This window comes from Mastigoproctus giganteus, chromosome 5 (assembly GCF_048544385.1).
Source record: "Mastigoproctus giganteus isolate SK-2022 chromosome 5, ASM4854438v1, whole genome shotgun sequence".
NCBI classification, from domain to species: domain Eukaryota; kingdom Metazoa; phylum Arthropoda; class Arachnida; order Uropygi; family Thelyphonidae; genus Mastigoproctus; species Mastigoproctus giganteus.
The window spans coordinates 209,724,366-209,750,647 of record NC_143579.1 but is presented as its reverse complement, the minus strand read 5'-3'; the positions used below and the strand labels follow the sequence as shown (position 1 = coordinate 209,750,647).

The window sequence follows — 26,282 nt, the reverse complement described above, 5'->3', positions numbered from 1 at the left end:
TTTCTGTAATAAGTGCACTGATTTTAATTCGTATATCAGAACATAACACTCATATTAAAATCTCTAAATTTGGCCGTTACGTTAGTTACTAAATATATTCAAATTTCCTTTTGAAGGTGCGTCATGTACTACACATTTCGATCTGTAGGTGTGGTCCACAGCACACAATCTGACCACTGAATATGACCCACATGCGTAAGAAGGCCCACTACTCCAGATAACTGGTATCTACGTGGATGTTATTTATACTGATGTAATGAGTTTTCGATCTTGCCAGTTTTTAACCACTCCTATGCAAATTCCATATCTGCGAAATCCTGTTGCAGACCGGGTCAGTAACTTTCAAAGACAAAACATTTCCTTTGTCATATCCAGACCAATCGCATTGGCTCTTGGAGTTATCTCTGGGGATTATCTCTGGCATTATTGCATTTTTCGATCTGTCCCAAAGATATTCACACTAAGCAAATGGACTAAAGGTGATTGAATCATCTTACACAGGCGACAGAAATATATTAGAATTAATCGACTCTCTCTCAACAAAGTTGCTAGATTTACTTCTGGAAACACTAATTCCTTAAATCGTAATTATTTGGTACCGATTGTTCAGAAAACATCAAATCTGTGCTAAATATTCATAAGGATAAAGTTTTTAAGTATCTTTAGACTTAAAATATACCATTACTGGTATATCTTAAAGGGGATAATAAGATGAATTTGAGGATCATTTAAATCAGTAATTTGCATAATGACTGGAAGAACTAAAAGTAGATTACGTTTTATAAAAAAAAAAAAGACGATGGACGGATTTTGATCATTTGAATTTTATTATAAGATCTTATATCACTTGTATCTCTTCATTATTGATATGTATATATATTTGTATAATATTGTTTCCTTAGACAAGATACAAAAACAATACAAAAGGATTTTTTTAAGATGACAGATTGCACAAGTAGCGACTGGTGTGCATATTTCAAATTATAAAGTTTATTTTGTTTCTCTTCTTTTTCTCCGTTGAATTTAGTACCTGGCAGAACAGAACTATGATCAACCCTTATGAGATGAACCAACAACACTATGACTACCTCAAGAGGATCAATTATTAATACTGTCATTCCTTTCTTCAAGATGGGCGGATTTTCATTTGAGGGATGAAAAACCCGGGCAAAGGTTTGTTGCAAAGACCTGGGAGGTATACACCTACTAAGACAGCCGGATAACGTGATCTTAAAATGTGATAATAAATATTACTGTGTACATCATAACAAGTAATGTTATGTATACAGGAACGGATCCAGGTAGGGGCTAAAAGGACTATAGCGCTCCCTTTCAAAAATCAAAATAATCTGGAGTTTTCATTGCTACATGATGATTAAAACTTAACAGAGCCTTTGAACAACCTTTAGCTTACTCTTAACTACTTTGACCCTTTCTTCAGAAAATCCTGGGGCCGCCCCTGTACGTGTATGTATTTCCATGCTGACAGAGACCGCTTTCCATAATCAAACAAATGTTAATGTGTACCCAAAAGCTATATAAATATCGGCAAAGGTTTGGGCGTCAAATATTATGAGGAAGCATATACACTAGGTCTCAGCTAAATAACACTCGGATTATATATTTAGTGTAATCGAAGTTTCCTTTTCGTACAATAACCCTAAAAAACAAGTCGTCTCTAGTAAAAAAAGGAACGATGTGAAAGAAAACCGGAGTAGATAGCATGGCTCTGGTGTTAACTTGGGTGCTACACTAGGAAGATACGTGAGTGAGAAAAATTTGTAATCTGTTGTACATTTTATCGACAGCTCACGTCTGGAAGAAAGCTATTGTTCAGATACAATTCTATCTGTGCGATGATCGCAGCGAACAATGAAACGATGCTCAGGTGGCAACCACAGATACCAAACAAGCAAGCTGTGTCGAGGAAATACAGTGGAAAATAAAAAGAAAGGTCGTAACCTATCTTCCTTAATGATTCCAACATACAAGATTTTAGTCTTATAAGCACTTGGGATCGCGATGAAGCAACCAGAGATGAGACCTGTTTCTGACCTGGATGAGTGCCCATCGAATAAAGAGCAGCAATTCGTACGCACATAAGTCACTGCCATTGCATCAAAAAATTAATATTGCAAAAACTACTCCCTGCCCCAGCTATTATCAACATTGCCAAACAGTCCGACAGATTTGGCATGAATCCACTGAACAACAATAACAACGGATCCTTCTCTAATGGACTTTAATACAGAAATGAGATGCGGGTCATGATTATAAATAAACTGAATGAGAGGGGATGAAATAAGGGAATCATTTTACCATGCTAAAACGTATATTTGTCAGCATGTGTATATGGCGAAATGTTTTAGCTGTGTATCTATCTGACAGTCCAGTTTATTACGTCACAGTCAAACAAGCGTGGAAAAAAATCAAAAGCTACTAATTCAAAAAACAAAACCAATCCATGGACCATTCATAAATTACGTAATCTTAAATTTATAAACTCTTCCTCCCTTGTAACACTTCTTAACAACAGCTGTGACCCTTTCCCTATTTACACAAAATACCCTAATTCAATGATTACCGCACAGAGGATTCAAGGATCCACCATTTTATTGGTTTTCTCCTTTAATACACTAGGAAGATACAGCATAATTTATTTTTGAGTGATGCTTGCTTCCTTGCATTATTTTTCCAATAGTAATTCTCTTTATAACGAAAGAGTTGGAAAATTAGAGAGAATCATATGCACAGTTTGGACTGTCGCACACCCATACAAACACCTCCTTGGATACAGTTATTCGCCAAACTGTTTGACAGCATAATTTTGCAGCACATTTTCGTTTTTATAACAGTTCTATGAAATATTATGTTTGACAAATGTGTAAACGTAATTTGAATTCTTTCTGATGCTTTAAAACCCCCAAAGTGAATTCTGTAATTTATATTACTGATCTTTCTCCTCAAGAGAAAAGGTTCTTCTTTGTAGATAATTAATTATCTCGCGTTTTTCATCTTCATACCTGAGTAAGTTTCTATTTCTTGACGTGTCGATGTTAGTAATCTTCAATTCACGAACGTATACCCAGTTTGCCTTATGGCTGTCAAGGGGATAGCCAACTTAATTATTTAATTCAATTATTTTTGCTTCTACTAGACTTTAGTGTAATAAACTGGTTCCTAATGTTTGTAATGCTTGCTGACTGCGCACTGCCATCTACGAAATACATCTCAGTGCGCCAGGTGGCCACTTAGAATACCTAATTATATGTAAAATATGGGGGGAATACCATAATAACAATACTTTCATGATATTAGCACAAAGTACATCTTAAAATTAATGAAAATAAAAAAAGTAATAATCAGAGAATGCAAAAACAATGACATATCGTATAAACCTCGATTTATATCCCGATGGGAGGAATTTCTATGGGCTTTTTCACAGACATAACTTTCATATCTTTAATTTATACTGTTTCCCATAAAAGACTGCTGTACAAATTGGTGTAGTGTGGCAAAGGGCAAGTTACTGCTATGGATAAAGAGAGAGTTGAGTAGGAGAAGACAGAAAGCGGTTATCAATGGACACTGCTCTTCGTTGACCAATGCTATTAGTGGAGTTCCACAGGGTTTGGTGCTGGGCCCCTGTTGTTTTCTGTATTTCTTAATGATATTGATGAAGGTATATCAATCAGGGTTAATGTCTAAGTTTGCACATTATACAAAGGTTGGCAGGGTGGATAATGACAGTAATGAAGGTATTTTGTCCAGATCTTGTTGCATCAGCAACAAGATCTAGAAAAATTAGGCACATGGGCTGAGAAACAGCAACTGAAGTTTAAAAATTGACAATTGCAAGGTACTGCATATGGGTAGCAGTAATCCCAGAGTAAGATACCAACTGTGTAATACTACTCAGGGTAGTAGAAAATAAAAAAGGACCTGGGGATAATTGTGCAGCCAGATATGAAGTTCTTTTAGCAGTGCAGACAGGCGGCCAGGACAGCTCATGGGGTTTTCTGAATGATATACAAGAATTTTGCTAGCAGAGATAAAGAGGTGATTATCCCATTGTATAGGGCAATGGTCAAGCCACATCCTGAGTACTGCATACGCGTCTGGATGCCTCTTTTAGGAAGGAAGCAGATCTGCTGGAACGGTACAGAGAAGAGCAATGAGACTGGAGGGGAACAAAGGGGGGGGGGTGCTCTTACCAAGAAAAACTTCAGTTCTGCACGTAGCGTCTGGAGACTAGACACCTGCGAGGAGATCTGATTGAATGGTTAAAAGTTTCGAATGGCTTGAGCAAACTCAATACCGATGGAATTCTTCTTCTTGCTCACATTATGCACATGAGGGGACATAAATTCAAATTGTTGTAGGTATGATGGATAGCTGAAATGGATTTTTTGGCTGATGCTGTATAAGCTTACTTTCTTGCATCATTTGACACTACCAATACTATACCGAGAACAGTAATAGGCATATAGTGTTTGGACTTGCAAGACGATATACACCCCAGAGATTATCTTTCATCAAGGTGGGACCGCCTACACATTTCTTCCCAGATGATACACTTGCCCCAATGACTGGATCGGCGAAATAAACTCCATTCCCTAGACAGTGCAGTCATCTGATTTTAATCAACCGATTGCTTCCTGTGGAGTTACATAAGGGATGTGGTGTAAATTCTATCAATGTCAATGACATTAACTGAACAGAAATACCGCGTAGCTGCTGTGAATATGGGCAAGGAAAAGCCTGGATGCGTATGGATCCAACTTCTCTACCGGTGAATTAAACTTTTAAAATATCATGTTTTTTTATCACAACTTGGGTAAGACTGTCTGCACTTAATTTCATCATACGTCGAAAGGATCGGGGGTGGGGATCCAACTCTGACACAATGCGTAAAAACTGCACTATCAGTTTCCCTAATATAAGTGTCACTATATGCATTTTAAAAGCAATTGAAAGCATTTATCTTCAAACAAAAAAAATCAAATAAAGCCAACTGAATATTAGATAAACACATGTATTAAATGGATAATACACTGGTTTTGATTTTTTACGAATTGCAAAAGAAACCGTATTTAATATGTTTTATGCAGCTTCTTTGTAAGGACAGAATGAAACTGTTATGATTCTGCACAAAAAAAATCATAACCTTCAGTAAATGATAAATATCTAGTAACGTATTTACTATTTTGGGAATTTCTGAACTCAAATATTTTAAGACAACAAAACAGTTCACAGGGCTCTGATTTTCTGGATTGTTCTTACTATTTTTAATATAATCTAAGATTTGCCCATTATTCATATACATTTAAATAATGAGAATATAAATTTACTCATTATTTGTCACACAAAAATCACTGCAAACCATAGGAAGAAACATGGTGACAATGTTTCTCCATTACTCAATAAAATTATAACATCATTTACTCAAGTTTATTTAATCTTATTCCACTGATACCATACCGACAAAAGATGCTCTAAAGGTTGGGCTGGCTGTTTCACAGAGTGAAAACTGTAATCTGCTAGGGAGAAAACTTACTGTCGCTCTGTTATACTGATTAACTTAGATGGATGAGGAAAAGTTCTTCAGTTAACTAGTCAACCACTGTAGGGAAAGTTTATGGAGGTGACAAAAAACGTCACGGACAGTTGGCATTAAACAATCAGTTGCTAAAGCTTTTTTTGCGCATGAAGAAACAGAAAATACACAAAAAATACCCGGAAAATCATAGATATGCAGCATTGTTAAATTGAGATTTCCCTTTTATCTGCAACGACTCGACAACCAAAGATGCGCAAAATTTATTCATTGCATGTTAACCATCCTATGGAAGAGTGGTTACAACAGGACCGTTATTTGTGTGGCCAGTGGAGTTACTTGTGGAAAATGAGAGGCAAAGAGCTCTGTGCAAATGAGACGGCTCAGATTAGTAAACGCACAGTTTACAAAACACCATCACTATCCTTGTAGTGGCGTACTGGCGTTCAAGCGTGCGTGAAGGCATGAATATTCACCTGTCAACCCTTTAACACAGACACCGAAAAGGGGGGAACGCAAAACGAGGGAAAGGATGGGCGAGATCACGTGATTCCTCCTGTCCAACCACCGGCGTAATCCATACCAAGCAGAACAACCCCTAGTGTCACAACATGTACAGGATTTCCGGAAGACATACGTGGGTAGTCTTGTTTGTACAGATGAAGGAAATGCATGAATGCTGAAAGAGTGCGAGGCAGGAAGCGAAAAAAGAAGGAAAAAAAAATTATTACCTCTGATTTAGACCGAGCGGATTCCTGTGACTAATCGAGGGTACAGGTTTAACATTCACACAAATATTCAACCGAATGGACTGATTAGAATTCATTCAGAAAATTCTAAAGGAAGTGTTCGTTTTGTAAACCTTTCCTGTCAAAGTGTCCCGATTAATTTGAAAAAATAGCTTAAAATGGTATAACATAAAGAAACCATCTCACCTTCTACCTCCCACAGAGGCCTTGTGCTAAAACAGGTCATGCATCGGGAGTCAGTCGTCTTTTCCAGATGCCTTTGAAGCATGTTATTGTAAGGTGGGGTGGGTAGGCGTTGATCAGAATATGATTCAGGTCGTAATTTTCAAACGACTGACTACAGTCAATAAACAAAGAACTAGCTTGAATATTCTATTATCAAGACTGTTTAATAAAATAAACAAGAATGTGGTAAATTCAATTCACACAATACGTCATGCATTTTTGTAATCGAAATACCTTACACCTGGCAGCCTTGCATTCCCTTTTTTTCTTATTCTAATATTAACTTGTAAAATATTAATTTCCAATGTTAAATCATTTTTTTTTTCTGATTTTGAACATCCAATAATGCAGATTTCATCAAAAACGGATGCAGCAAAATATTTTTGAACAATACAAATCGAAAAATGGATTTGGATTTTTGGATTTGTATTGTTGAGATCAAGAGGTCTTCGTGAGAACAAGTAAAATGGATTTTAACAAATCGACTAATTTAAAAATACACAGCAGGGGTTTTATAAAAAGGGTTTTTCTAAATGAATAAATAAATGTAAGAGGGAAAAAAATCGCAGGACAGAATTGTATTTTTCTGTGTTTGAAGCAATCATTTCATTCACCACTAACCATGCATGCATCCATTATCTGCCCCACATTCCTTTGCTAAACGAGTTGTCTTCGAATGGTTGCTATTGTTTTAAAAGTATTTCAACTTCATTTTCTCATCATAGCATTGCTTTAATTAATTACAGAAAGCTTTATACAAGGCCAGTTTCTTATTTCCTGTCAATAATCATAGACATCACTACGATTATTTTTATCCATCAATTAACAACTAATTTAAGGTAATTGCGCATAAGTGCCTCCGAAATCCCAATACAGTAAATCTTCATAAAATACTATTTGTTCTAAAAACAATAATAACCGAGAAGTAAGTTTGACCATTATTATGAGATAATACCGTGTTTACTGCTAGCGCCTACCTTAAAAGAATTGGTTTACTCTACCTGTAAGTCCAGCTATTGTAAAAACTAAGAATTTATCTGGTCGATTGATGAATTTCATTGTCTTTAAAGACAATAGCTTCAGAAGCAATTTAATTATCTTTAAAGCATTTTAAAGACGTGTGAAAGATTTACGTCAGTTCGGTGTATGCGACAATTTGCTGTGTGAATGTTTGTTGTATGTAGCCCATGTTGAATATTTGTTGTATGTTTGTTGCTGTATGAATTACAAAGAGGTCAAATTGTTAGTGCAGGTGCCGGAAGCATCAGTGACTAAAACTGCTGATTTCTTTAATGTGTCCAGAGGAACTGTATCGAAAGTGACAGAAAATGCAAGCTGACTGAAAGAGCCACCGGACACTGGAAAGGACTATATCCCGAAAACATAAAACTACTGCTTCGAAAATAACTGCAGAACTTAATGTGAATCTCAGCAATACAGTTTCTAGTAACACATTTTGGCGAGAAAGTCATAAAATTTCAATTTATGGCAGAGCTCCTATTGCCAATCCACTCGTTACTGATAGGTAATACTAGAAAGAGGATGCAATAGTGCAAGGAGCACAAAAACTGGGCTTTTTAATGATTAGAAAGATAATATTTTCAGAATAATCATCATTCACACTTTTTCCAACATCACGAAGGCGAAAAATTTACTTTTGGCGGATGTCAAAGGAAACGCATCATCCTGATTGTTTTGTGCCAAACGTCAAACGTGGAGCATCAACAATGGTTTAGGCAGCAAGTTCTTGCTGCCTAAACTGAGAAAGCTGCCTAAACTGAGAAAGTTGCCTAAACAATGGTTTAGGCAGCAAGGTTCTATCATTACCTTGAATGGGAGAATGACCTTAATATTTTGGGTGACTAGATTCATCCCAAGGTGCGAACGTTGTTTCCCACAAACGATGCCATGTTTCAAGATGATAACGTTCCAATATACATAGTCAGATGTATCCAACCTTCGTGTGAGGAGCATGAAACTAATGGTACGCATCTCCAATGGCCTGCACAACTACCACACTTAAATGTTATTGAGCCACTGTGGGCATATTGAAAAGGAGACGGAGAAGTAGATTTCCTCCATCTTCGTCACTCAAGCAGCTTGAAATGTTCCCCCAAGACAGTTTACGATTTATTTGAATCTGTTTCAGGCAGAATATAAGCCGTTTTAAAAGAAAAGGAAGGCACAACAACATATTAGTGCCTACTTGTAACTCTTATCACAAATGTTTCTATTATTTTGTCCTCCCCTGTATATTTACCATAAATTGCGATAAAAATCACTATTTGCAGAATAAAACTTGGTCTGTCAAGATGGATCATACGAATAGTGAAGCAGAAAAATTAGTTATGGCTAATTTATTTGACAGACTAACTGAAATTATCAAAATTAAATGTAATACATTTACTTTTTGATATTTATAATCTTTGATAAGATTAAACCATTCACTCCATATTCATGCTATATACCTTGAACTACCTGTTGTTTTTTCATTAACTATATACGGCATATGGTGGGAAGGTTGACAGTTTAAAATTATATAAAAACACTTGGTTAACATAGAAATCAGCCACAACAAAGTAGAATACTCATAAAAAATAATCATAAAAAAAAAGCAATAGTCTTTTCTTTTTCTTTCTCTATTTCTGGTATCTATGCAACCGAAGTTTCTTTCTGGTCTTCCAAACCTCTTTCTTCATTTATTTGCTTAATTTCCTGTGTTTGCGTCAAGAAGTTTCCTCTTGCTTTTCAATTGTCAAATCATCTGTGCTATTAATTAAAAAAGAAGCTAACAGTAACCGTCTTGATTTATTCATTTACGTCCTCGCTCCCCAACCCACAACTCACCCACTATACTAAACTATACAGTTTCAACAGTATTCTATTACATACAAGAAATTGTCGCATACAACCAGTTTTCTTGCACCGAATTGATGAATATACTTTTGATTACCAGTTCGAACAAGTGCTTATTACAGTAGAAAGAAATCGAAATTTCTAACAATAAAGATCCAACAATGGTAATATTAACAATGCTCGCTATTCAAACAATAAAGATCCAACAATGGTAATATTAACAATGCTCGCTATTCAAATAATAAAGATCCAACAATGATACTATCAACAATGCTCGCTATTCTAACAATAAATATTCAACAATTGTAACATTAACAATGCTCGCTATTCTAACAATAAAGATCCAACAATGATAATATTAACAATGCTCGCTATTATAACAATAAAGATCCAACAATGATAATATTAACACAGCTCGCTCTAATGGTACAAACTTTAATGATATCACTTTCAACAAAAGATGGGCATGTTTCAACAATACTATAATAGTCAATTATGAACTAATACTATTTCATATAAAGATTAATCTGTTTCAACAAAGCTGTCTCACAATACAGAATCAAATAATATTAACGGATTCCTCGGTAGACGAATTCAATTTCAAGTCTCGTCCTGCACAACCCCAACCCAGGATTTTGCTGGCTGAAAACTGTTTTTATTACAACTTATTTTCGTGTTTAGAATCACCTGTTGGTTGCGGTCTAGTAAATACAGTATTTGATTCACTGTAGAAACTACTAGGTTCCTTGAAAAAGTTCGGAAATGGCAAAAATCGTGCACTACTTCAACTAAATGCCAACAGCGATTGTTAAATTTGGGTAGAGAAGTGGACTATGGACATTTGTGTTACAAGACTGATGTTTTTCGTGTCCGAGCTAACGGTGGGACAAATAACTTTCTTTCGTTGCTATAGGAAACCTGTTATATCACTCGATTGAAGTCACTAGAAAGACTGTTAGATCTTTCACTCGCCTCTACTTTCTTCCGTTCTGGGATAGGTCTTCGAAAATCGATGACTTTACAAAGAAATTGCTGATACCGGGGAGCATTACGTCTACGACCTCACGTGTGGCGAGGTCACCTTGCAGTTTACGGCCGTAGCCAATTCACATCCATCACTTTGGGCAATAAATCAACAGAGTCCAATGTGAAAACTTCCCACGGACCGAGAGAAGACAAGAGGATGGCGATTCTGAATAAGCTAGATGTTCCGATTCAAGTAATGGCGTTAAGAAAGAGGGGCCGCCACACTATTAGAAACGATTTCGAGCGTAACCTAAGAACTCGGGCAAAACTAGTTCCATTTAATCATTTAACGACAGAATGCGATGAGGTTTCACGAATACTTCAATTAATCATATTTGAAAATCCACACACACACCCTTCACTAAACTACAAAACGAGTGGCAACGGACCACAGGCAGCCGCACGAGCTATTACTCACGAAGGTCAGGTCATATCGACGTTATTTCTTCTTTTGTTGAAACTGATATTATTGAGACTTACACTAGATAATCGACGTTATCTATATTAACACTTTTATTCGAGTGCACGTAAGAAAAACGATTTTTTTAACAATTAAACACGCTTTTTATCAATATATATTGTTTCCATAAACTTGCAAAATCTCAAAATTAAAATTGAAATTTTGAGATTTGACACTAGCAAAATTAAAATTGAAATTTTGAGATTTGACACTAGCAAAATTAAAATCTTATGCCAGGCACCGAATCAATTTTTAATTGCTGCCCCTTCAATAATAAATAAAAAGCAGGTTAGTATGATGTATTTATAAATCTTCGATGTTATTATAAGATAACTATCGCCTCAATTTCTCTTTCTTCAGTGTTAAAAGGGAGTGGACACTGAATCTAATTTACGCTTCGTTTGTACATTTTACTATTCACTCAGCTACTGATTCCTTTACTTTTCCAAAATGTCGAATACACGTATCGAGTCTCACTGTATTTAACATAACGACCGGTCTGCATCCTCGGCTTGACACATATAGCTATAGCTTTGTTCCTATCTCTGGTCTTACGTCCCATGTTACCACGGCGCACAATTCATGCACAGACGTTCAAGGTTATAGGTCTTCCATCTCATTCGGCACTATAGGTAGTACCACAGGTTCCTGGTAACACACAATGCAAGATTTACGCAGCCGATTTTTCGCTCGTCTGCACTTCGAGACGCTGATATAACTCACATGAGTCGTGACCTTCCACAGTGCTGTATTTCTATAATAGTTTTATACCTTGAAATAAGGTATTAGTACTTTCTTTTTTTATATAATTTATCTTCCAGTACAGAGAGAAAAAGAAAGCACCAAAAATAAATTACTTTTCCACCAGATTTCTAATAAAATTCCAGTACTGTACTATTAGAATAACTGAAGAAAGTGGATTTTCCTAACATCTACCAATAATCCTAATTTCGACAACAGAATAAACTAACAGTATCAAACTTTCAAGAATCATTAAAAATTCTCTTCGTAGAATTTATAATCTTTATTAATTCTTCACATGCAGATGCAATGAGGACATTCCCTATCTCTTACTTAACTCCAGAAAACCTGGAGGTTCGTGACTCTTTTATTAATCTTCATACACTGCAGTATTCAGTATCTTGGCGAGTAAAATTATTTATTTATAATATTACTGAATTATGCTATGAAAACGTAATATCGGGATCAAGTTCTATTAGATTTCAAGGAACAGCAAGCAGCCCTATGGAAAATGGGGTTTAGGTTCGTGGGCTTACAAACTATGCATATATAAAATATAACAGTCCCAATTTTGTAAGATTTTTACCCTTTAAATATCTGTTTTTATATTATATTTTATACAATATACATTTTATTAAATTTTATTGACAATAAATGTCGCATAACAGGGTATTTTTGAGCTTTTGTGCGGGGGAAACCCTGCTATTATGTTGGATGTCATTTTTGAACATTTCCACTCTTTTTTTAATCCTCGCTGTTGACTCTATAGTCAAAAAAAAAAAAAAAAAAAAATATTGAGAAATCCCTGTATTTTATTTTGTTGGGAAATCCCCGTGTTACGTTCGGTGCTATTGAACTTGTGGAAAATTCTAGATTTCAAAGTTTTATTACTATTGGATAGCACATCCCAGGCCATCCAAAAGATTTAAGTTATCCAAACGTTCATGCCACCACAACAGAAAATCGACCTCAGGACACACGCAATTTATAGACAATATACACAGAGTAACATGGCCTTAGTTGCCTATGCTCCTAAAAAAAAAGATATGATTACTGAAGACATTCAAGAATTTCTGATAGAAAAAGAGGCTGGAGAAGCGAATTTGGTGGAAATGGCATTGGAGGTAAAACCAAATCAATTCGGAGGATGATAGAAACATGAAAATTCTAAACTTCCAAATTTTAATTAAAAAGCATACGGGAAGGCATAAAGTTAGCCGAGTAATTAGAATCTTATTTTTTGAATGCAGATTCTTGAATGAAAGGAGCCCAAAATTCAAATGGGAGCTTCAAAAAATGCTTAGTTCCATACAATCAAATTCACGAAGATTTATCAAGCAAAAGCAAAAAAACCCAAATTACTGATTTTTTAAAGATAGTAGAAGGTACACGAAATCTAGAATGGTGTATTTTTGTTATCATTTTGTTAAAGAAATAGTGTATTTTTGTTAGCTTTTGAAACGTAACCCCCTTTTTTGTACTTTTTCTTAGTCCCGTATAACACGGTTTCGTACAACATGGCATTTAAAGAAACCTAACTACCGTGTTATACGAGGATTACCTGTATAATGAAATATAAAATTGTTAACAGTACGTGTTTATGTATAGGCGATTTCCATGCGCAGTACGGTTTGAGCGATCGGCATTTCTGTGATGAGTGTATCCACCACCGGACAGGCTTGCTGGAAAAGCAGAGTTAGGTTCCAGGAATACTTTCAATTCCCCCACGCAAATGATCAAAGTGCAAATGGCGATGATCTGATGTACTGGCTATTCGGTTAATAAAGTTAGGTACATAATATAACGAAGACTATTTGTTATTTTTTATATGTTGTGTACCTAACTTTTAAAAACCATCTTATATAGTGATTTTTTCAACAAATAAATAACAGGCAATAGCAGTTCGGATTTTTAGAAACGCTGGTTTCAACGCTCTAATAACAGACAATGATATTTCTAATTTAAAAAAATGTCAGTTCCAACGTTAAAATAGAAATATTTCTAATTTCAAAGCTGTCAGTTTCAAGTTCAAAATAGAAATATTTCTATTTTAAAAAAATGTCAGTTCCAACGTCAAAACAGAAATGATATTTCTAATTTCAAAAATGTCAGTTTCAAATCAAAATAGAAATATTTCTAATTTCAAAAATGTCAGTTTCAAATCAAAATAGAAATATTTCTAATTTCAAAAATGTCAGTTTCAAATCAAAACAGAAATGACATTTCTGATTTCAAAGCTGTCAGTTTCAAGATCAAAATATTTCTAATTTCAAAAAATGTCAGTTTCAAATCAAAACAGAAATGACATTTCTGATTTCAAAACTGTCAGTTTCAACATTAAAAGAGCAAACAATGATATGTTAATTTTAAAGTTGTCAGTTCCAACATCAAAAATATCATTATAGCAGAAAATGGTATTTTTAATTTCAAAGCTTTCAGTTTCAGACATACATTTCAACAATAAAAGTTTCAACAACTTCACTTGCGATAAAAGCAGAGGAATAACATTTGAAATAATGCAATTTTTTAAGGCTTCCTCTTCTATAAAGGGAGAAGCACATTCGAATAATAATTTTGATTAATGACATTATGTAGAAATTTAATACCGAGGTAAACAAGAACTGAGTTTATAAACCGAGGCAGTAAGGAATCAGATCGCTACACAGTCGCGTCTGTGTTGCATAAGGCTCTGTTCCTTTGATCAGATAGCGTCCTGCGTCCTCCCGTTTTTTCTTGTGTTTGATTGGCACTAATGTATTTGATAAATTTCGCACTTCACATCTGACCTTGAGCCGAAAGAAACGCGTAAGCAGGAACCGTGAATGTTAAATGCTACTTTTCTATTAGGGACACAAGCTCGTTAGGTCACGGCGTACCACTAACGAGGGAGGGGGGAGATTCAACCGCTACTCAAGGTTTACATTAGGAAAATAACCACAGGTCTATAAATGTCATTTTTAATTACTCAGTTTAGGGGAAAGTTGGTTACTTAGTGAGGCGGTAAACAAGGTTTCTAGGTGTCCATGGTTAGGTCAGGTTGACAACATAAAGGGCCTCAAAATTACATGTTTACACTCTACAGACAGCAGTTTATGAATGGAAAAAATACAGATTAGTTGTCAACACTACAGAGCTATCGATGCAATGAGAGTGCAAAGTAAGCATAGCATCATTATAAATGGTGCCAAGCGTATATAGGGCGATATTTTATTAGTTGCATCATTTCAGCTGTTTATAAAAATCATCAATACATTGTTAATTACTTAATTAAAACTACTGTATTCAGAGGAGAGACGGTCCTCAGAGTGAAAGATTTTTAATTTGTCCTCTGCGAAAAGAACGTATCTAAATAGAATAACGAAATTCTGCGGTTCATCTTGTAAAATATATATGAAGAGTCAAAGTAACTCTTTCGAATAATCAACTGTGTTAGGATTTCTTTATAAACAGTCTTTGAGATATCTCCACAGAAAATTGTTGTTACACTCCTAGGCCGCAACCTGGTACTCGGGCCTTTAAATTTTCAGTTACAAGACTCCAAGGATTCGAAAAAATTTATTCGACTAAAATGAACAGATGAATAAAAACCGCGTGTATCTTGCACGTACGAAAGACGTTTTATGTTAAAACATCTTTGATGAAAATCAAAACCGTTTAAAATTTTAAAATCGAACAGCTAGAACCGAAGTTATGAACGATGTAACGTTTTATGCTCACGCACCGTTACTTACTCCACCGATCAACGTTAGTGACTGAATAGCGTCATTTCCGTCTCGCATTTTCGTTACCAATCCGTTTTACTTCAGTCCGAAAAATTTAGAAGGTGCCAAATGTGTGGTCGATTTGCTGGACGAAAAACCCAAGTTTCCGGAAGAAAATTCTCCTCTCGCCTGAGACTGATTAACTCATCCATGTTGTGAAAACGGCCCATAAAAATTCCTCGCGTCATTGAATGGATTCGAACATAGGTCTTTTCCACTCGGTGTGAGGAGGACAGTGATTAACTAACTGTGCTTCCCACGAGAACTTCAACTATAACTAATCTCCTATATAATACCAACAGGGATAAAAGGCTGTAAGATGTAGATTTTACAAATAAAATTCAAATATTTGTTTTGATAAAATAAATCCAGGAAGGGCGATGGAAAGGAGTATTAAGTTAAAGATAGTAAGTATTAAGATTGGATATTTAGGTTTAATGTAAATAAGGTTCAAGTTTGAAGAAATACAGGATTTGGGGATGGGAAAGTTACAGACATATAGGTTAAATAGCAGCTAAATGGAAACAAGTAATTTCGAGTAATATAAAAGAGCAAATAGGGACAGCAAGACTAGGTAGAGGGTGCCGTTTTAGAACAGGTGTGAAAGGATTGCTGAGGGCAAGAAAAATAGGACCGTGAAATGGGATTACAAAGCGTCTCTTTTGATCTAAGCCACCGTTAGGAAGTAAACAGGAAATTAGTGCACGTCCAGTGTTCACCTAAAAAGAAAACGGCGTCAGTGTGACTGATATTTGGGTAGTTCGATATATTTAGCATAGAAAAGTGTGAACACGAAAATGAGTGTTTTGGAGGTGAGCGGTAAACATGAAAGAGCCATACTGCCCTGTGAAAAAAATAAGAAATTTCTACAGAAGGGTTGGTTTCTGCGTTAGGGAGACAGCTGTGGTGAGTTGTTTTAGCAAATAGGAAGGAATGAAAAATTAAACAGCATACGGGGATTGGTTGTGAGTCCTTGGGGGAGGCATTCCAAACCTGAGGGAAAAAGAAAAGTTCGGGGGGAGTAACTGAGCAAGTGTCGATTCTGTATCTGACTTTTGTGGTCAAGGGGGAAAAGTCGTTAGTTTGGGGGTAAAAGTGGAAGTAGATTTTTTGGTGGTCGGAGTTCACATTTCGTGGTAGCAAGATGAAAAAGAAAAAGAAGAAAAAACGTGAGAGAAAAGGATAGTGGGGCGTAGAGGACGCGAGTAACTGCGGACTGAAAGAGATGATGTTTTTTTGGAGGTATGGAAGAGTGAGAAACATGTACGTTGAAAGTTGTGCAGATAAGTTGGTGGGCCTAGAAGAGAAAGAAAGCCTGGTCCGGCATCGGAAGGCAGTGATAATGGCCAGTTGTGCAGATAAGTGAGCCAAGAAGAGAAAGAAAGCCTGGTCCGGCATCGGAAAGCAATGATAATGGCCAGTTGTGCAGATATGTGAGCCAATAAAAGAATGAAAGCCTGTTCGCCACTAAGGAAAGCAGAGTGCCTAAGAAATGGAAGAAATCCTGTCCGCCACTAAGGAAAGCAGAGTGTCCAAGAAATGGAAGAAAGTTTGTCTGCCACGAAGGAAGCCTAAGCGCCAGGAAATTGGAAGTAGCGGCCATTCCAGAACGTAAGTTTGTTCCTGTTTTTTTTTTTCTGGAACCCTGAACTCAAGGACTCATAACGTAGCTCTGTAAGGAATTGAGTGATAATCTGTAAGGAATTGAGTGATAAAGGAACATTCATGTTGTATTAGGCAAGTTAGTTACTACGGTTGAGGCAATTTGTTATGAATGTTAGTTATTGTGAAAAAACTTAAGGGTGGTACAGGGGTAATAAAAAGAAAGTAATAGTATAAAGGAATGAGTAAAGAAATTATATTTATAGGAGTAGTACTGTAAGGATGTATATCATTAAATTAGGCCAGGTGCCAACACAAGATAACATACCAGATGAGGTGTAGAGAGAAAGAAATTTTATTAATAGAGAAACCGCATGAGTAAAGAGGGATGACTAAGATGATAATCAGAGAGTAATTAAGGTAGAATGAGGGATTAATAGTGAACATTACTGAGGTAAAAGGATACCAGTTGTAATACATTTCATGGTTTAAAGGCTAAAAACAAATATACAAAAAGAATAATAAGAATTGAAATGAGTTTACTGATGTAAGTGATAAAAATTGGTAATGTAAGAGAATGATTGAGCAATCATCAAGGATTCATATTTAGTAAGATACAACTGATCTTAATAATTTGTAAATTGAGAATAGTTGATGAGAGAGAGAGATAGTGTATTATACTATAGTATGGTTTATAAATACAGTATATGGAAATTGGTATGCATGTATATATGTAGTTTTTTTTTATGTAAATGCTGTATATAATGTTCATTAAAGGTTTGTAAATTTATTGAAAAAATGGGTCTTTAATGTTCTGCTAACACCCGCTTTACACTCTAGAATCTAGAATTTTCTGTGAATTGCAGTCAGATTTGCGTAATGTGGGATGGGATTTTGATTACAGTAGGGTTAAAAATTAAAACAAAAATCAAATTTATTCAAATCCCTTCCCCACAAGGCTTTGAAGCCAATAATAAAACGCAAGGAGATTCTCTCTCTCTCTCTCTCTCTCTCTGCGATTTCTTTTTAGAGCCATAATTCATATATTCTTGGCGAATAAAGCTGAAATAATATCTTAGGCTGATGACAAAACTGACTATACATCCCATGATAGTCATGAATGATTTAAACAGTAATGTAACAACCAGAAAACATACTTGCAACATTTGTCATTGTCGAATCTCCATCCAGAACTGAAGGAAACACGCAATGATCTAATATAGCAAGCTGCAACTTGAAAAAACTCAAACAAGCTCGAGAACTCGATACTGATCATCACATGTATGCGAAGAACCAGAAGTACATGAAACGAGTCGAGATTAAACTGATTAATAGCAACACACTGTGTATAACTTTTTTAATAAAATGTGCCTAATTGTAGCTACTCAATGCAAGCCCCTGGACATTTGGGCCCGGGCACTAAATGTATAATCAAACCGATAAACATGCATTTTAACAACACACCCAGTTTTTTCTATTAATGAATTTGCGGCATGCATTTGATCATCTAAACTCTACAAATATACAGACGCCATTTAAAAAAAAAAGTCACAACTACAGTACCCAGTCATAAGAAGATGAAAATCTAGCCAGGTAAATGCCATGCGACTCTATGTGTATGTTGAAAGAGAGGGAAGAGATAAATCACTTAATACAGAAGCTTAAGGTTACTTAATACAAAATATTACAATAAGATATTATCAGTTATTTTACTCTCTTTTGCATTTTCACACGTTTTACTTAGGATGTAATACCCGCTTTAGGCGAAAGAAATAATCAATTTATATAAACTTACGCTAAAACTTTGTTTCCACTTATAGATTATAAGAATTCTAAACTGACAATTAAAATAAATTTACTGTTAAGTATCGAAATTAGTAAAAGCTGTATTATAAATTACTTTGCATATTATTATGCTATTGTATTGAAGTAAGTGCTTAATATCTGTCATCGGACATGGCATGATGACAGACATTAGCTGTGTAGAATGGTTCGAGTTCACGTGACTTCTAAACACGGTTAATGATTGTATTCGTGTCAGAATTATTAGTTGTAAATACCTCTGATCTATTTGGTCGTGCTGGAATATAAACAGAACATCTTTAGGCCTCGCGAAGCTGAGTGGAAAAGGTGGAAGGCACGGCAGTACAGGCATTTGAGTTAAACATAGTTCGAGCTCGCGTAATTGCAAAATACAATAATGCTCTTGTATTCTCTATCTTGAAAACTCCTCTGACCTCATGTGGACTCTCTCGCAGTATAAACAATTTTATATTTTATTGTTGATTCGTTGTTTATGGCAATACAGAAAACATCAAAGAGCGCACTTGACCTAAAAGTAACACTGAATCTCCCAGTTTGTCAATGGCTAGAGGAATAATTTACAATATGGGGAGGAGAGTATTGCCTCCGGATACAGATCTAAACATTTTCATGCTAAAAATACACTATCAAAGTTCAATCATCAATGTACAATGTACAGCCTCGGCAATACAAAGTAAGCTCGTGGCTTGTTTTAACGAGTTTCACCACGATTTGTCTTAACAAAACTTAATTGCAACTTTTAGGTATTCAATTCAGATAATGGATATTTCGTTTGGAGTTTGACAAATATGTAATGTGTTTCTCCCACAATAAATCACACACACACAGCTTCAACATCTGTTGAATTACCCATTAGAGCGTCAAGAAACTTTTAAGATATTTATGACTTATAAGTCAAATAAAAGAAGAGTTAATTTCGATCAAGTTTCTGTGCTTTCCTTTCTCAGCTGTCAGTATGTAGGCTAATCATTACCATAAATCAAATTACGGCCAAGAAAATCTGGTGTTTTTTTTTATTTCTCCCCCATTGGTAATGTGTTTCTTTAAAGAATGATTTATGATAATTACTTTGCATATTAAGCAAACGAGGATTATCATCTTATTGCTGTTGCGCGCGGTTATTAGTATTCCTCCTATTATCATCTTAGTCCTTGTTCAAAATTTCGGTTTTTGTTAGCATGGGAAAGTTTTTGTGCAGCATCGTACAAATATTCGGAATTTTATTTGTTATTTGCTGCACATTTTTATCTTTTGTGCCATAAGGTTACAGGCTGGTAATCTAATTGGGATGACTCGCCCATAATTCATAATTTACTACGTAATTATTCTGCAGGAACTAAGTAATGGACACTCTGCTACCATTAATATAGGAAACTATGACGTTTAGTGAGAACTATGATGTAAATAAATTAAATATTCATTATTTGACTGCCATACAAAACGTTATGTTCAGATGAAATTGTATATACAAACATTAAGCATAATCCAAAAGAAATAACTTCACCAACTGGCTCCGGAATATAAAAAAATTAAAACAAAAACATAGATGCAGCTCAATATTGTCTACTATAAGCAGATACAGTTGATAAAATGGGTAAAGTTAATTCAAGCCAAAGATGGTACACAAAACAGTAAATACTTGTAATTATCTTCAGAGTATACATAAAATAAGAAAAAAGAGAGAAAGAGTTTCAAAATGTCCATTTCAAATCAATAATGCAACTTTCAATAAATAAACGCCAATGCTGTTACTACTTTGCATCGTACAGGTGACCTTTTGAATCATTAGAATTAATCACGCTAATTTAAAGAGGTCAGTTGTGGATGTAAAGAAAGCTTCTGAGCAATAACCCAAAGATTGATAGGGAAAAAATACCACAAAAAACTAATGTGATACACCAAATCGGCAAACAATACTAATAATTATTTGAATATAGCGATAGAAATTTCGACTTCCGGTATTCATTTCTTTGACTTCCTTTGTTTGGTCTAGCCCGGGTCTATAATAATTCAAGGTCTAGTCTGTCAAGATTTCTCTTTACCCTTTTATGTCCCAGGTAAATGACACAGGCCTCTACCTGTCATGAACAGGTTCTCCCATTCTCACTTAGTATTCCCATAAAGCCATGCTTACGCGCACCAAAAAATCAGAATAAATGTAGCTCAAGGTTCAGTCCGCTGCTCGAGAGCAAGGTGGTAGCACTGTCACTCACTGTGGCATTATTCCCTTCAAAATGAAGACATCTGGCTTTAAAACATCCGACAGCCTAAACAAATGCAGAGCAGATTAAGTTATACTGTGTGAAAAGAATATCTAAGTACAAAGCAGACTTAGATTTTGGTCGTAGGCTTGTCAGATAGCAGTGACCTGTATTTATGATAGGTAATAAATCAGTACGATAAATCAATGGAAAAGAATGTACAATTTTTACATTTAAAATTATTCTCAATTGGTTTTTAATCTTCTAGCACTCGACTATTAATAGTGTCGATTCCACTCATGCTATAAATGCGAGACATGATTGCTAATTTAAAGCGAGAGAGAGAGAGAGAGGAAAAAATCTATGCGAGGTCACACGCTATCTCGTTGAAACCTACCCATCAATGGTGTTCATTTCACTTTTATTTTTCAATTCAGCAAAAAAAAAAAAAAATTTTTTTTGTTTTTTAGTTGAATTTTTTCCCTCAGTAAAGCGATAGTAGCAATGTTAGGATTAACCATTTTTGATAGGTAATAAACCACGCAAAAGGTGTGTAATTTTTATTTACTTTTTTTTTTTTTTTTTTTTTTTTTCAATTAAAGAGTTTGTTATATTTGCATTGCATGCTCGAGAAAAAAACAACTAAAATTGCCGATTTCACTCATGCTCGAAAAAAAAAAAAAACAATTAAAATTGTCGATTTCACTCATGCTCGAGAAAATCAATTAAAATTGCCGATTTCATTCATGCTCGAGAAAAATCAATTAAAATTGCCGATTTCACTCATGCTCGAAAAAAAAAAAAAAAAAAAAACAATTAAAATTGTCGATTTCACTCATGCTCGAAAAAAAACAAAAAAAAAAAAAAAACAATTTTAATTTTAGCGTGACAGGAACAATAATAAAAAAAATCCAACTAAAAGTAGTCACGTGTTACTTGGTTTAAACATACACGTCAATGGTCTTCTTTTCGCTATGATTCTTAAATTCGTTTTTTTTAAAGCAATTATAGCTGATTTTTTAAGACGTAAAAAATGCACAGCTGTGTCTTTCCGGGAAGAGCTAAGGTAACAGCACAAGTTCAGACCAAATTGGCAAAGGATGCAGTTCTGTGTGATGCCAACTGTTAAACATGTGTACTTACACAAATTTTTTTTCCATCCTCCCCTAGGAAATAATGAGATTAATGATTCTGAAGCGCATTAAGATAAAGTTTTATTTACAAATAAGACTGCACAGAAGCTATTTGTCACAATCTTAAACCGAGAGATATGCACTTAGGGGTGTGGATAATTTCGACATGGTGTGTAGCAGTTGTCTAGACTGTCACTATTTCAGGACCCAGTTATTCCGGGTCAGTTCATCTTGATTTCGACAACATAGCCTGGTAGCCCAGATTTTCTGGAGTAAATATTAACGTATTTGTAGGCCAGGGGCTACTGACACTTTCTGCACATATTTAAGACAGCTGATTATATCGGGCTCTTCCCTATTTTTCTATAAATAAGAAAGTGCATCCTAAGCACCACAAGTTAAAACAAAAAGAATTACTGAAATTTTATCCAAAAAAAATTGATGAATACCATTTTTTAATCAGCTTTTAAAAATTTTTGCAAATGTTCGATATTAGGCCTACAGACTTTGGTACTAAACTATCGGTTAATTAAATTTTTTTCTATGAAATCCTAAACATCCATTTTTTTTTATTTGAAAGACACGATTCCATAATGATGCTGTGGAAAGATACACAGCATCATCATCCATTAAAATCTAGATACAGCATTACGATATACGTATGGTTTTTCAACATTCGCCTACAAGTGGGAATTTTGTGCCAAATACAACAACGCTCTTAGAAATATAATTAAGAAAATACACGGTTGCCTCCTTAATTAATTTATCGCCAGGCTAGACGTGGGAATTCATTTAAGGCTGACAGCAGCGAGGTGTTAGTTCTATGAGCTGATGGTCCTGTATTATGTTGTACCAATTGGAAATACGAATTATAGAAAATTTTTAAAGCGAAAGGAGAAGAACATCAATTTTCAGTCAACTGTATCGTATTGCTAACTTAAATCAACCTGCCCTCGCGAATTTTCTGTTCATCTGATATGTTAAAAAAAAAAATGCAACAGAATCTGTCTTGTCTCGGATGAATGAACGTACTGTTTGAAATGGAGCCAATATGGCTGTGTGCAGGGCCAAGTGAGCTCCTAGCAATAATCGATCTGCTAATGGGATTTTAATGTGTAGTTGTTTACTAGTTTTTTTCATGATTAGGTATGTACAAGAGTGGTGTATATGGCTGTTGTATACAAATACAATGAAAAATTATACTTAGATGTGCGAGAATGCGTTGATATATGAGGTGCTCAGAACTGAAGCAACAAAAAGAAAGAGGCATTTTTATTTTCTAAATATTTTAACAACCCTGGATATGACTCGGAATAAAACATTTCATATTATTTCTTCTTAAAAATGATTCTCATAACTAAGATAGCTGTTTTATCTAAAAATGACTTGGATCATTATAATATTAATCATATTAATGTCGGTAAGCATACTGAAATTGTAACCAAAACCAATTTCGTATAAATGAAAACTGGCTTGCAAATTATAGAAGTAATTTAAATTGGAAGCATGTGGTCAGCACTAGATAACTCTTAAAATCGCATTCTTAGAAGAACTCATTGCTAATGAAGGGGCGGAGATGTTTCACCAATGCTCACACACCGGCTAATGATGCTACTAACAGATGTACAGTGCAAGGACCGGCAACTCATCGATTCTCGCATTGCTAATAAAACAAAGCTGGAAGAGAAAGGCAGGCAGGCATAAATAAAACCTTCATTAACCTGTTCTACACTCTATCCAAATGTGTGTAACGAAGCTTGCACACTCTTAAGTCGAACAGATGGGGTCATTTCTCTCTAAATACTTGTGCTGGATGCTCCTAGTGAGTTGGAGCTCCTTGTATCAATGAGCATCAATGGCTCGCCTACCACGCAGCAATGCCAATTGCCTTTAGAGGTTGTCACTGACTTGAGAATGCATGGTGGAGTCTTCGCTTATCGGAATCAGGAAAATATGCCCATCGAATAACCTGCAGTAATAGTCAAATTTAAAACGTTCAAGATCCAGGTTACAAGGATGAAACCGTGACTTGACGCTACTATACATCCGGGTCACGAGATGGTGCAACGCGGGGGATGTTCACCGATGGGGAAAAATGCCTAAATGTATGTTTTGAGGTATTTGCAATTTAGATTTTCGGCTACTTCAAGCTCGTACACAGTATGGAGAAAAACAGATAATCGTAGTGCTTGAGTTCACGTACCCTCTTCCCCTATTTTAAGTCCCAGAATAGCAGCTATTGTTATTAAGTCCCCTCAAAATACCACTATAAATAGATGTTCCAAAATGACAAAATAAAAATAATCGGAATCACAGCCTGTGTGCTAAAGTGAGTGATGTGAGTGAATGCCACTCTTCCTTTGTCTTACGCTTTCGCTACCTTACGTTAAGGGCATTCGTCGGGATGTCGCCGCTATCCGAATTCGAGTTCCAAGCTCAAACATCTCACATGTCATCTGGTGCATTCTACAGGCAACGAGGTTCAAAGTCCTCGCTCGCCCGAGGGAATTTTTAACCTATCCCTACCCCCTTTTCTATTCCCCCCATCTCCCCTCAAAACCGGGCCTACTAGTAGTGTCTAGTATCAGTCGCCCGCCCCAGCGTTTGCTTGGATTTGCCCGACCACGGCATCCTGAACCGTAGCGACAGACACTGGCGGGCCGTCTGCAAATTCCCATCGCCTTTTAGTACGGAGTTGCACCATCAAGGACACGCGTGCCTCCTTGTGCTTGCACACAACTCCTGCACGAACACAAGGACTATGAAATACATAAGACAGAACTTACCGATCTGCGAGGTAACGTACAAAAGTGCCAACAACACGTGCAGGCCATGAGACGAAGCCTTATCCGCAAGCTGTAGTTCGTAACTCGCCATTGGCCCCAAGCACAAGCCGAAGCCAGTTCCTAGCTACCTACAAACAACCATCCGCTTAGGAAGCACTTGTGGAATTTTTTTTCGGCGTCACAAGTTCATCAAACTCCACTCCTTCTACAGAAGGTCATACAGGCTAAGAGGAATAATGAAGATAAAAAAATCACCAAATGTATAAGTACGAGGCGCGACATACACTCTTTGCCAGTCCTCTCAATTCGAGCTCGTTTTCTCTGCCAACTTCCTTTGACAGAGTTTGTGATCGGAGCGCCACCTTTATGATGCAGAATTGTTCGTTGGACAAAGCTCCACCATAACGATGGAATGCAATGGTCGGCTAGCGCCATCTATTGCGCGATAATTACAGAAATGGCAATTTTGCGAACTCTATTACATTTTCAATATAATTTCGAGGGTGATATATTGCAGGAATTGTTACAAGGACAATGGCGTTGGGTTTAGATATTCCAGGCTGCATGCGCAAGGATGATTTTGAATATTTATGACAATGCATGCGTTTCTCGCTCTTCACGATTTATTCTTATGAAAATTTTATGAAGATGGTAACGTACGGTAATTATAAATGTAAGATTTTTTTTTATCTCTTTAAGATGGATCTCGAGACTTTTTTGTTATTATTTTTTAATATTTAATTAATTATTTTTTAATATCTGAACAAATGGACATTGATCAATGAGCAACACGAATTTATCGTTTTAGTCTGCAGGAGTTAGCAGTTTCACTTTTTACCAAGTTTTGTACATAAAATGTTGTCTAATAAATTAAATTTTATTCGCTATCAATTAACGGTTTCTTCTAATTGAGGTGCAAAAAGACCGATAAGCGAATTGTGAGGTCTCTTGTGAACCATGAATATTTCCGATTTGATTTATTTCTAGTTTATTTTAATGGCAACTTATCGTTTCAGCAATTACATTTGGATACTCACCATCTCAAGTATCGCATGTGCATCTAGGGAGCACTCATACGGACGTGAATAAAATAATCATCCATCCACATAATTCAAGTTGAATTGAATCTTAAGAATAAATCAAGAGGGAAAGAAATTTGAAGCCACTTGAATCGCAAATTAAGATCTGAAATTTGCCTTTGTTTTAGAATTAGCTTTCGCCCAAACCGGCATATCTCGAAACAATTTTGTATTTAATGAAATTTATAGAGTAAATAAACACGTGACTTTATTTAAAATTATTTCACGTTCTCTTTAATAACAAGACGTAGCCATATCAACATACTTTTATTTTCTTTCAGT

At 35.6% G+C, this 26,282-nt stretch overlaps 1 protein-coding gene across 1 annotated transcript in view; it reads right to left on the bottom strand.

Annotated features, from left to right (window-relative positions):
• The window catches only part of LOC150086058 (tyrosine-protein phosphatase 69D-like), a 495,496-nt gene extending 470,262 nt beyond the window's left edge, over positions 1-25,234 (bottom strand). The window contains exon 1 of the mRNA XM_090374352.1: positions 24,922-25,234. Coding sequence (XP_090230478.1) covers positions 24,922-25,012 — 91 coding nt within the window. The 5' untranslated portion in view covers positions 25,013-25,234. The remainder of the gene's footprint in view (positions 1-24,921) is intronic.
• Between the last annotated feature and the right edge of the window lie 1,048 nt (positions 25,235-26,282).